This window comes from Anser brachyrhynchus, assembly GCF_964034855.1.
Source record: "Anser brachyrhynchus genome assembly, chromosome: 16".
NCBI lineage: Eukaryota > Metazoa > Chordata > Aves > Anseriformes > Anatidae > Anser > Anser brachyrhynchus.
Window position 1 is genome coordinate 13,656,336 of NC_137734.1, and position 13,128 is coordinate 13,669,463.

At 43.7% G+C, this 13,128-nt stretch overlaps 1 protein-coding gene across 44 annotated transcripts in view; it reads left to right on the forward strand.

The window, feature by feature from the left end:
• LOC308178992 (uncharacterized protein) overlaps nucleotides 1–13,128 on the forward strand; it is a 383,170-nt gene that overhangs the window by 254,438 nt on the left and 115,604 nt on the right. For 37 of the 44 annotated variants that reach the window (XM_080558356.1, XM_080558379.1, XM_080558394.1 and 34 more), the window contains 11 exons: nucleotides 3,743–3,849; nucleotides 5,208–5,265; nucleotides 6,358–6,654; nucleotides 7,039–7,183; nucleotides 7,775–7,938; nucleotides 8,764–8,895; nucleotides 9,360–9,467; nucleotides 9,780–9,858; nucleotides 10,499–10,611; nucleotides 10,950–11,579; nucleotides 11,884–11,990. In XM_080558356.1, coding sequence (XP_080414482.1) covers nucleotides 3,743–3,849; nucleotides 5,208–5,265; nucleotides 6,358–6,654; nucleotides 7,039–7,183; nucleotides 7,775–7,938; nucleotides 8,764–8,895; nucleotides 9,360–9,467; nucleotides 9,780–9,858; nucleotides 10,499–10,611; nucleotides 10,950–11,477 — 1,731 coding nt within the window. In that variant the 3' untranslated portion in view covers nucleotides 11,478–11,579; nucleotides 11,884–11,990. The other 7 variants (XM_080558389.1, XM_080558388.1, XM_080558386.1 and 4 more) reach the window with 7 other exon arrangements.

Genomic DNA, 13,128 nt, shown 5'->3' on the forward strand with positions numbered 1-13,128 from the left:
TTTTTTTTTTTGTATTCTTTTGTATTTTTTCCTTTACAGTTGTCAATGCAACTATGAATGGGGAGATCCCAAAGATTTCAACACAGCTTTGTAACACGGAAAAGGCTCTTCACAATGACAGGGAGGCTGCAACATCTGTGCAAGACGGAAAGGTCTGTGCTTTTAGTTAGAGGTATTTTCCTGTGTAAATTAGAAATGCGTAAGATTAGACATTGGTTCATCTAATACAGTCTGAATTTCTATTTTCACTATGGAGTTGCAATTTAACATGTAACCCATGAAAGTGGTGGGAATAAACGGAGCTTAGCAATCAGGGGCACATAAAGTAGTATTTAGTACAGTCTGTAATTCAGCAAGTACTTCTACTGTGTGAGAAACACAACTGAAGAAGAAGTCGATAAGCACTTCTGCTTTTCCTTTCCTTCTCTGCTGAAGGCAATCTCTTCTTTCCTTGTTTTCATTCTCTTAATGTGTGTATTTTCTGTCATCAGTTTCTCAGATGCACAGAATCTGTCCGTTGGAGAAGTGAAAATAAGTGTCAAAAAGTTGAAGGCTGTATGGACCAGCCATTTCTAGGGGCACAGAAGATGGAAGTGCTATGCCAGCCAAAATATACAATGCCTTCAGCCGCTTTGAAAATCAAAGCTATTAACGCAATCATCAAGAATCAGCAACATGCTGTAAGACGTCCACATCACCTTGGAGCTGGCGCACCGATTCAGAAGTGTCAAAGAAGTGAATTCTCTGCGGACCAGGTGCTCCCTAAGCCTCAGGAGCCACGGAAGGGAGAGCCATTGCGCCAGCCTAAAAGGAAAATCAATTCTGCAGCTTCCAGGCTTAAGATCATCAATGAAATCCACAAGAATCAAAGAAATACTCAAAGACATCCAAACCAGCAAGAAGCTGCTGTGTTTGAAACCACAGAACGTAGTGGAAAGAACAAAGATGCAGCCCTCACAGGCTGTGTTGTGCAGCAGTGCACAACACGTTTCCAATAAAAACCTGTAATGACTTAAAACTAACAGACTTGTCTGAATTTTTGCTGCCCGTCTCTCCTCCTAGGAGTCTCAGCAGTCTTCTGCCATCTTTCTTTGGCTAAGGCACATAGGTAAAGTGATACTCCAAATGTGTGCCTAACAAATACTGATGTGGAGGTTTAAAGCTTTTTTTGTAAGCTGTCCGAACGCTTTCCTTTACTGTCCTTCTTCACATTTAGAAGACCCCAATCTTCACTCTCTGCAGGCACCCTTTGTCTCTGGTATTGGTGACCGCGGTCAGGACACCGGCTGTGCCCAAGGACAAGCTGGAAGGGAAGCACAGTTCTAGAGCAGAATGGGGACACAAGCGGAGTCTCAGCCTTCTGCTGCGATGCAGCAGATTGAACGTTTCATTCATGCAAATGCACATTTCCTGGCAGTGCCGGGGCTGGCCTGGAATCCAGACCTGGTCTGCTCAAGGTAGAGCCATTATCCTAAAGTGCTTTTATTGATCTGTTGACTTTCTCTCTTCCTCTTTCTCTTCCTCTCTTCACTCTGCCAGCCTCCTAAAGACTCATATCTTGTCTCATGCAACCAAGCTATTTTAAGGGGCAAACAACGATTTTTGAAGTCGGATTAGACAAACTGTACCTGACCAATGTGAAACCAGATATCTCCTGAATGACATCTGAAGTAGGATCTGTCTCCATTTACAAACCGTCCTTCTTTCTATCCCCCTTGGCTTTTTCCTCTCTAGGTAAGTCCTTGTGAACTTGAAAAATTTGGAAGAAATCAGTGATTAATTTCAAGGCCAAGTACACGTCTTCCTTGTAGCAGCCCATTCCCTGCAGTGGCAACGTCGTATTGTCATGCTTATTTTTGCTTGGTTAAAGAAAGCTACGATAGTAAATTTATATACATGCTTTGATATCTGCCAGTGTTAAAGACTGAGATTTACAGAAAGGCCTAGAAGACTTGGTAGTTGATGCCTGTAGAAAGCCAAAAAGACCTGCCTGCCTTACTGGAAATTTCAGGCCAAATGTGTTAGCGTGCAGTATATTACAGTCACCCAAGCTACAAATCCCTTTGAGTTGGAGATAAAGGGAGAAAGATAAATACTGGAGAAAATGTCTACAGTCCTGTGTATTAACAAATACTGGGAGAGCAGGGTTGAAGTTGGTTGATTTATTTTGATTTGCTATTTAATTGTTCACAATTTCTCAGGTTTCTGGAAAAATGGCTTTCTTTCCTATTAACATTTCTCATTAACTAATTGGTTAATACATGGAGGTTTAGTTAATGGTCTGAAAAATATGTGGGTAAACATTCTGTTAAACAGGCTAAATTCGTTTATAGGAATGCATTCAATTTATAAATCTAAAATCTAAGGTCTTTCATATAGCTGAATACATCCCCATTCATGAATGCAATATTTGTAAGACAAAGACGTTATCAGTACTTTATAGTCAGGTAAATGTAAGGATGCATAAAAGCTTTGTCAGAGAATAGCTCTCTAGTTTTAAATGGGGAAACAATATAAATAAAAACATTTGGGAAAAAAATGGAAATGTACTTTCAGCTGTCTTTTTTTATGTTGGACTGTACTTTTAACTAATGAGGAGTGCCAGTGAAAAGAATGTGTTCCTACTAGAAAATATTAATGATGTTAAGGACAAAAACTATAATTACATTTATTCCTTTTTGCAGTTTGTTCATATACCATTAGTTCTCTTTTGGGGGAAAGAAAACTAATATTTGCCTGTGCACTGCTGAAACCCTCCTTTTCACTATACAATTCAGTTCTGCAAGCCAGGAACTGAAAAAGCTCTGTGCAACTTCAGTGAGCAGTTGCACAGTACAGATCATGAATCATGACTGGCACTTTGGTCAATAATCAATATGAAGAGTTTGAAAGCAATCTGCTGGCTGAAACGTGTTCATGTGAAGCATTTATCTAAGAATTTGGAGAAACAAAATCAAAGCTTGCTTACAAATGACTGAGGAATTAAAAAATTTAGTCATCAGTTTCTCAGCCCATGGGATGTCCCTGTTATGCACTGAAGATGAGAGATCTTGATCGGTTTGGGACTTAATCTAATGAAAAGCAGTTAACAGTTCGCTGTGTTGCAGATGATTTACCTAATCGCGATACTATGTCAGTAACAGTAAACTTTCGCTCTGAAATTACAGCCAGCGAGAAGGGAATGAGAGTCCTAGGGAAATGGAATCCTGAGAGATCGACATTTGGCAAGCTCCCCTCGGTCATTTACTTTGTTGGAGAAACTGCAGCAGGACTATAGCTACAGCTAATGTGTGCTGAGCTGCATTGCTTGGGAGTCAGCCCGTAAGCTTAGATTCATGCAATGAGCTGGTGGATAAAAGCTAGAATTGTCTTTCCTTCCAGACAATAGTTCACATTGATGCTGCTGCTGAAGAAAACGTACTCCAGTGTATTCCAAGCTAGAGCCAAATTTGCATTTCTTCATCAAACCCCACAATTCAGCGCTCACAAATTTTATGGCAGTAGGCTTGGTCACTTCTCTTGAAATCTTGATTGAAGCACTGGCCAGCCCATGAGATGCAAATTTCTGCTGGTGGTTCATGAATATAGGGAGAGTAAGAAGTTTGTTTCTGTGTTTCAAAACCTAATTACTAAGTGAAACCTAATTACTAAGTGAAAGGATCTTAATCATTCTAGTCTGGTAAGAGATCTTACAAAGATAATGCTGGTATTAATTCTAATGAGCAAATATGTCTTTATGCAGAGCAAGGTCAATTTGTGGACTTCCCTCCTTCAAGATGCTATCAGGACAAGGCGTGAAGTTGGATGCCTAAAACAGATTAAGAAGATTTTCTCAACACTGGTACCCAAGTAAGTGCTGTGAGTAATTTGCAAGCTAGAGAAAGTGAGCCAAAAATCACATTTTGAGTCGGAAAGGATGCTGGAGCAGAATTATGTAAAACTCTGTCTCAGACGGTAACAGAGTTTTGACAAGTGCATTTTGTGACACGGCCCTGCTGAGCGTGAGCCAGCACGGAGGCAGGAGCCGGGCAGGTGAGCTACTGTGTTGCGTGAAAGCCCATATTGACAGCGGTGCTCATGTACAGGCTGTAGGGCTTCACGTGAAAGAAGTTTCCTACCTAGTAGAACGCAGCGCTTGGTATTTTCAGTTAAACAGAATTAAGGATGGTCCCAGTGACAAGGATCATAAGCTGCCGGGCTGTTTTCAATGTCTGCCATTACAAAGATAATGATGTTTGTCTTATTACAGTTCCTCCTCGTTTTCTTGTGTTCCCCTTACTCTGTCTTGAAAAACAAAGCCCCTGCTTTCTTTTCGGGAGGGCAGCATGGGGGCAGCCGTGGGGGCAGTGGTGTAGCAGGAATCCCTCCCTGCTTCCCGCAGGGCTCTCACACCTTGTGAGGAGCTCAGCTGGCACCTGATTCTCTCTCTCTAGGTCCAAAAATGTCCATGTCGGATTTCTCCCTTAATTCCCCATTCAGAAAGAATGGGTTGGCCTATTAGAGAGTCCTTCGATAGTTTTGTTGGCCAAAGAGCTGTAGCCTGAAAGTCAGAAGTCTCCGTCATACTACAGGAAGAGAGAACATCCCCAAGGGTAAATTACCTGACATTTTGATATTTCTCTTATCAAAACCAACCAAACACACACAAAACCGCCAACATGCATAAATGAAAGAAAACCAAGCACGGCGTGCCAGAGCTGCTCAAACACTTCTGCTGGTTAGCTCTAAGAGAGAATTTGAAGTTAGCTAAGTAGTGGAGAATGAAAGTGAAAAACTGATGCTGTCTCTGAGGGCTCTTAGTATCTACCGCAATGGTCCGCCCAAGAGCTTGTCTCTAAGGACACCAAGTTCTTTCTGGGCATGGTTATGCAGCAGCAACGGATTCTGTCCGGGGGAGTCTCTGGCCGGTCTTTTGGGGCAAGGAAAGCCGGGGTGCCAGCTTGGTTGTCTTGGTTTCCGTATGCCCATAGATGCAGACAGTACCCTGGCAACTGTGGACTGATTGTGTGCCCATAATGCAGACAGGCAGGTTAAAAGGCAGCGCCTCTTCCTGCGGTCATCACTTCTTGGAAGTGCAGTTGTGACAAACGAGGTAGGACAAGGCTTTTCTCCAATGCATACTGTGAACTGTTGATCAAGCTTCACGTTCGTTAGTCAAATGAGACCAGTGAATAAGAGAGTGTTTAAATTTGCCTTCCTTTTAACAGGCACGAGATGAGTGCAGCAATGTCACAGGATGAAAACTCAACTGAGAAGACCCTAGCGGTAAGATTAGCTCCTTAAAAATGCACAAGTTCATGCATTTTTTTGGACATAGGTGGTCTAGTGCAAAGCCTGATACTGTTCATGTGATAAATAGGTGAAAAAAGGGGGCAAAAGAAAAAACAAGTGAAATGCTGCAGATAATTGAGGCTCTGCTTACCTGCAGAAGAAACTGCAAGCTCTTCAAGTGATGGTGTTCGAAGCGTGCAGCTAGCTCTCACGTGCACTTTCAGGGAGTCTTTAGCGGAGACGAGATCCTCTAGTAACATGGCCAGTGAATATTAGTCACCAGATGGAGGGAGAAGCAGCTTCCGTTCCTCTCTCTCACATCCCCCTGCCTCTCTTCCCAGCATGGCCATAAACTAAGGGCTTGGCTGCTCTTTGTTCTGTCCCTTCCTCTGGGTCCTGGGGGCTGGACTGCAGTAGTTTGGAAAACGCATCAGCTTGAATGAGTTACAGCCCCCGTGGGCAACATGTTGGTCCTTCTCTCATAGTGTACGTACTTTGTCTGCTCTCCCCTTCATTTAAACAAGATAACTTTACAAGTGGCCAGCAAAAGTTAGGAATTACAGTCAGCAAAGATGGTATGAAATGCTAAAGGCCATTGAAGCCCAGCTCCAAATCTCTTTGGTTTTTCTTATTCCGCCACTTTTCTTCCTGCATTTTCATAAAGGCTAAGAAGGCTCGACGAAGCCCAGGAAACACTACAATTTACTGACGGTTTCAGATGTGCAGTCGCCGTCAAGTATTTTACTTAAGAATGAATTGCCATCAGCATTCTGTAGTGACTTAAGTGACCGTGAGCAGGTGGGGAAAGTGGCTTGAAGTAAGGCTGAGGCCTAAATTCAAATTCATTACTGAGGAGCGCAGATGTCACAGTGGAATTTCTTTCATGAGTACCCTTGGATTGCAGAAACCTAGCGCTTCTCCTATGCTTCTTTGTCCCCTGTGAAATACTGCAGACCACTCAAATCCTTAAGTATTTGTCTCAAAACAAAGCAAGCAAAGAAACAAAAGTCTAATCAGTCCAACAATGCAGGCTGAAGCTCAGTCTGAAATACAAGCTATGTCATGATGTACCTGTTGCATTGGCAGGGCATGATGGAGTCGCCTGACTTGACCCCACAGAGGGGCTCTGTCAGGCTCCTTCTGGAGAAATGGGAGTCCGCCAGTGCTCCAAGACCCAACTTGGTGCTCCAGCACCCACCAGCCCCACGGTCCCTGGCACGAGAGAAAAGCTGCCATGTCAGCATTGCGGAAAAAGTCCTGGCAGACAGTGGGAGCGTGGACATGATCAAGGAGGAGCCCCTGGGCGGCCCTCGTGAGATTGAAACCTTCCCCATTGCTATGAAGGAGCTTCAGAGCCGCTTTGAGAGCCTGGGTGGCAGGAAGGTGAGTGCAAGAAGGTTCTGCAGTTGAGAATGATTTCCCCACTGTCACTGTGGACTTGTGATTCTAGCACTTCTGTCAACGTGAGGAAAGCATGTGCAACTATGCCAAATAACCTTGTTTTGCAAGGAGACCACGGCAAGTGGAAAGTGCAAGATACTGCTAAGCATGACGGTGCGATGAGCTATCAGCTAAGCAGCACATGAATCCACCATTCACAACCTGCAGTGCCACAGAAATTTACCATAGAGCATCGTGGAGAACACTAGTGCCAGAACAGCCCCCCCTTCCAATCCGCTGCTTCTTCATATCGTTTCTGCCCCCGAGAACCCTATCAGTCTCCTACCAGTAGCTTCTAACTCACATCCCCTTGACGTCTTCTAACAGGGAGCAGAAGGTGAGATGAGCTCACTGTCACCAACTCGGACTAGTCAGCCTGGGAGCAATTCAGACATGATGGAGTCCAGTGTTAAAAGGAGGAGGGCAATCTTCGAGATGTTCTCAGAAAACGGACGAAACAGCAATGCTGAAGGTTAGTCTTACCACTTTGATCTGATTTCTCGCTTTAGTTCAGCGCACTCGACCTCTGTCGTGACGAGGGGCAACCACACTCATGTCATGAGGGCAGCCCCCAGGCCGCCCAGGAAAAGAACGTGGTGTTCTTATGAATGCAAAACAAGCTTTCCAGCTTTCTTCATTTTATCTTTGTGTTATGGAGGAGTGCCCGAAGCCCATTAAATACTTTTTGAACAAAACACAACAGAATGGTGTCCTATGTTTAGAGAAGATAACTTTTGATGAAGACAACCCAAATCTAAAAATATGATATCAAAAATATGGGCAGCATTCATCAATTATGAAAAAGCAGTAACTTCCTATTCTCAATTGGTGAAGATAGTTTGGATTTGGTGACGTGTTGCTTCCGTAACAACACATTAACTTTTGATTGTGGCTTTCGGGTTTCCACAAATCAAATGCTCTGTACTTGATGTGTTCTGAAGTAAAAGTACGACACAGTTGCTAAAAAGTTGGCAATACTGTTCATTTTGCCTACTGCTTTTCTCTGAAGATTTGAAACACATGCACCCATCTCCCTCTCCCCAACCATGACGTCTGTTTGTAGTTTCAGTGGGTGGTTGCAAACCTCTAGGAGGACTACCAGAAGAGAGCCCTCCCAAGACTGGCAACACACCGCTGGTCTTCCAGGAGAATGTCTCCTTAAAGGATAAACTGGCTCTTTATCAGGCTGCAGCATCCAAGGCAGAGACCAGCAACTGCTTTGCTAATGTAAGATACCAATGTCTCATTATCTTCTTAATTCTATGTTTGCTTTGCACAGGGTCAGATCCTAACTGTCTTTATTTCTACAAGCAAGCTATCAGATGGATCACGGGGTGGATCAAAATTTAAATCCGAAATTAGGAAACTTACATAGCGAACATAGTCATCCTTCAGTCTCTGTCTCTACCAAACGAGATTTTTCACGCTATATGCCTTTGGTCTTTTGGACAATCCCCTTTAATTCATGGAATTACTCTTCTTTATAGTCCACCTTTGCCTGAACTTCAATCATGAGGGCCATAGGCGTGAGAGAGATCAGCAGTGCGGTTATCCTATTTGCTCATGATAACAAAAAACGGCAGTTTCTTTATCACAACAAATATTCTTTGTTGACAAATAATAAAATCATATTCAGAAGCACAGTGAGTTTAGAGCTCTTGCTGCTCAAACTGAAGAATTTGAAATTGCTGCATTATAAAATAGGGCCTGTTTAAGATAAGGTACAGGAAGAGTCCAGGTGTTTTCAAACCACACAATTCCTGCCCACTGGCTTCTTTATTCCCTAATCGCTTTTGCGTATTTGGAGCAGACTCCTGCGGTTCCTTGGGCAGAGAAGGTTCAAATTCCCTCCTCCTGACACTGCAAACAATGCTGCAGTTAGCTGTCTCTCCCCAAAAGGAAGAACTGTAGGAAGCCTGGCCCAACTGAACCGTGTTGAGAACATATGAACTGCTTCATTGACACTCTAGAACACCTTGCCCTTTCTTGTTGAAATGGACAGTACGTTCTTAGTACAAATGGAAAACACCTGGCCTTATTTAATCACTCTAGATTTCAGCGGAAATCAAGTCCTGCACTGCGCCTGGTGGCCTGGCCGCAGTCAGGAGACAGTTTGAGAACGGGCAGACCACCTCTTCAAGGATCACCTTTGCTCGTTCCCAGCAGCAGCAGAAATCTGCACAGGTAACAATGCCATTTTTAATACTAACAAATGAGGTCTTCCATGCTAAAGAGCTTGAGGGAAAAATACCATTAGTTGCTTTATTCCAGACCTAGTACACGCATCCTCATTAAACAGAGAAGACATGGAAAAATTTGCACCCTGTTTTCAACGTGCTAGGGTGTTAACTCTATACCTCCTCATGTTGTGTGGCTCTCTCAGCTGTTACGCAGACACAGCTTGCACATGTACGTCACGCTCTGACTTGCCCTCCTCGAGCCCCACCTAACTTTGCAAGTTCAAACTTCTTGGTACATAGGGCCCCTTGTGGTGCTTGTAACCCGCTAAATCATCAGGGTACACTGCCGTAAAAGAACCGTTTGGGGTTACACCACTTAAAGTAGAATGGATTTGTGACAGCCCTTCACAGGCAGAAACAAAAATCCAGATTACTGTTAATTATGCAATTCTTTGTATTTGCCTTCAGGAGACCTCAATTACCACTCAGCCCCTGGTATCAACCAGCACCAGGGAAGCTGACCGCAGTGGGATGGCTTCCAAAGAAAGCCCCGTGGAAGCCTTTCAGACAGAAGAGGTAACTTTACCAATTAATAATTATATCATTTGGTGGCAAGTATACCAAAATGTCGATCTTTATCTGCTTTGTGTCTTACTCCAACACTACTTGGTACAGCAAGATAATGATGTTCTGCTGATAGCCATCCTCATTTGGCAGTGCGTAACAATGGTTTTAGAATGGTGTCCTATACAGTGTTGTTTGAATGTGGTAATGAATGGGGTTTCCCATTCATGCTTCTCTGCAATGTTTCAAAGACGGTGGCAGAAATATGGAAAATTCTTACGTGTTGCAGTAAATCCCCCACTAAAGCGAAGGTTTTGTGCACAGGTTTCTCACGAGGAAAAGGTTACTCCGGAGACAAACGGAGACAAGGTTTCTACAGTGGTGCAGCACGCTGATGAAACAGGTAAGAAGTGGCTTGAGAGTAAAGGCTCGCAAAGGAGAACAATGGACCAAGTCCTTGGCAACTGTCTTCACTCCCACAAATGTGGGACTGCTCTTAGGATACAGATATGGGACATTGCTCCAAGTTATTCATTGCCTCCTTCTGCAGCTAAGCACATTTATTGATCTCAGTGGGACTTAAGAAATAGGTTTATATGTTGGTACACAGAGAGGAGGTTGGGATAAGAAGGTGGCTTCAAATATGTGTGGAGCTGCTGGAAAGAACTGGGCATTTTAAGAGTTGTCTGAAAACACACGCAAACGCTTGCCCCTGTATAGACAAAGCTGTGGATGATAAAGGCTCGATTTATAGCCCAGCAGAATAGGCCTGGAGACCATGAGCACGGTGTTGCAGCGCTGCTTCTGCAGTTTAGTCCTGGTATTAGGATTCACGTGTTAGGTTAATTAGGTGAAGACCTAGGCAAAGGTTAGTTAGGTAAAGACCTCAGTCAACTCTGAGCCCGGGCAATGCAGGTATGGCAAAACAGCAGGCAATACCACGTCCCATGTCCCTCAACAACTGATTTCTCTTCACTTTGTTCATTCTGTTCTTTTTCTTTTTTCTTTTTTTTTGTATTCTTTTGTATTTTTTCTCTTTACAGTTGTCAATGCAACTATGAATGGGGAGATCCCAAAGATTTCAACACAGCTTTGTAATACGGAAAAGGCTCTTCACAATGACAGGGAGGTGGCAACATCTGTGCAAGATGGAAAGGTCTGTGCTTTTAGTTAGAGGTATCTTCCTGTGTAAATTAGAAATGCGTAAGATTAGACATCGGTTCATCTAATACAGTCTGAATTTCTATTTTCACTATGGAGTTGTAATTAAAATGTAACCCATGAAAGTGGTGGGAATAAACGGAGCTTAGCAATCAGGGGCACATAAAGTAGTATTTAGTACAGTCTGTAATTCAGCAAGTACTTCTACTGTGTGAGAAACACAACTGAAGAAGAAGTCGATAAGCACTTCTGCTTTTCCTTTCCTTCTCTGCTGAAGGCAATCTCTTCTTTCCTTGTTTTCATTCTCTTAATGTGTGTATTTTCTGTCATCAGTTTCTCAGATGCACAGAATCTGTCCGTTGGAGAAGTGAAAATAAGTGTCAAAAAGTTGAAGGCTGTATGGACCAGCCATTTCTAGGGGCACAGAAGATGGAAGTGCTATGCCAGCCAAAATATACAATGCCTTCAGCCGCTTTGAAAATCAAAGCTATTAACGCAATCATCAAGAATCAGCAACATGCTGTAAGACGTCCACATCACCTTGGAGCTGGCGCACCGATTCAGAAGTGTCAAAGAAGTGAATTCTCTGCGGACCAGGTGCTCCCTAAGCCTCAGGAGCCACAGAAGGGAGAGCCATTGCGCCAGCCTGAAAGGAAAATCAATTCTGCAGCTTCCAGGCTTAAGATCATCAATGAAATCCACAAGAATCAAAGAAATACTCGAAGACATCCAAACCAGCAAGAAGCTGCTTTACTGGCTGACAACGCGCAGTGGTTTGAAACCATAGAACGTGGTGGAAAGAACAAAGATGGAGCCCTCACAGGCGGTGTTGTGCAGCAGTGCACAACACGTTTCCAATAAAAACCTGTAATGACTTAAAACTAACAGACTTGTCTGAATTTTTGCTGCCTGTCTCTCCTCCTAGGAGTCTTAGCAGTCTTCTACCATCTTTCTTTGGCTAAGGCACATAGGTAAAGTGATACTCCAAATGTGTGCCTAACAAATACTGATGTGGAGGTTTAAAGCCTCTTGAAATCTTGATTAAAGCACTGGCCAGCCCATGAGATGCGAATTTCTGCTGGTGGTTCATGAATGTAGGGAGAGTAAGAAGTTTGTTTCTGTGTTTCAAAACCTAATTACTAAGTGAAACTACCTGAATGAACGTGTTTCCGGGCCAGAAAAGGTTCTTAATCGTTCTAGTCTGGTAAGAGATCTTACAAAGATAATGCTGGTATTAATTCTAATGAGCAAATATGTCTTTATGCAGAGCAAGGTCAATTTGTGGACTTCCCTCCTTCAAGATGCTATCAGGACAAGGCGTGAAGTTGGATGCCTAAAACAGATTAAGAAGATTTTCTCAACACTGGTACCCAAGTAAGTGCTGTGAGTAATTTGCAAGCTAGAGAAAGTGAGCCAAAAATCACATTTTGAGTCGGAAAGGATGCTGGAGCAGAATTATGTAAAACTCTGTCTCAGACGGTAACAGAGTTTTGACAAGTGCATTTTGTGACACGGCCCTGCTGAGCGTGAGCCAGCACGGAGGCAGGAGCCGGGCAGGTGAGCTACTGTGTTGCGTGAAAGCCCATATTGACAGCGGTGCTCATGTACAGGCTGTAGGGCTTCACGTGAAAGAAGTTTCCTACCTAGTAGAACGCAGCGCTTGGTATTTTCAGTTAAACAGAATTAAGGATGGTCCCAGTGACAAGGATCATAAGCTGCCGGGCTGTTTTCAATGTCTGCCAGTTAGGTGGGCCATGCAGCTGAAACCTCTTTTTTGGAGGACACAAAATAGGAAAGGAAACCTTCTCCAGTAATGTTGGGAGAAGAGAGAGGGGCGGAAGGAACCCCACACAGTTTTCAGCTCGCCTTGAGCGTAGTTGCCAGCAGATTGGTTATGAGCTACTAGGTGTGAATCCCCTGGCAGCCCGCTGTCATTAAGCAGCCTGCAAAGTGAGGAGGGGGTGAGCCCTGCAAGAAGCTCATCAGCAGCTCTGCAGCACCTTTCCACACCCTGCGGATGCCCTTTGGAAATCTTCACATGTTTTGTGTTTGTTTCAGAGCCAGGAACAAATGCTGGCAAATGCAAAGGTGTTAAATGTTGGCCAACCTATCCCAGCATGCCCTACCAGGTACTGAAGGGAATATTCCTCTTAAGTGGATGATGAGCTCAGTGCAGAGGCTGTTAAGTTAAAGCTTATTACCCTCATTAAGAGATGTGTGTAATGTGGTTGCAGGCTTCTGATACGGGAAAAACAACATTTTCCAAGTGTTTTGTTGTCCCCTCTGTTACACTTGGAGGGGAATTCAGTTTCTGTTTTCCACTGGGTCAAATTCAGCCTGGAGATAAGATTTCTTCACAAATTTTAGAGGTTGGGGTTGCTTCAGTGAAGGCAGAGGGCTGCATCTGGGAAAATGCACTTGTACAGAAGCAGGAGTGGTTTCCCTGTAGACACAAGGAAAGTAAAGAGCTGCGTACAGAGACGTTCCTGTGCCCTTGCAAGAAGCCTGTCCT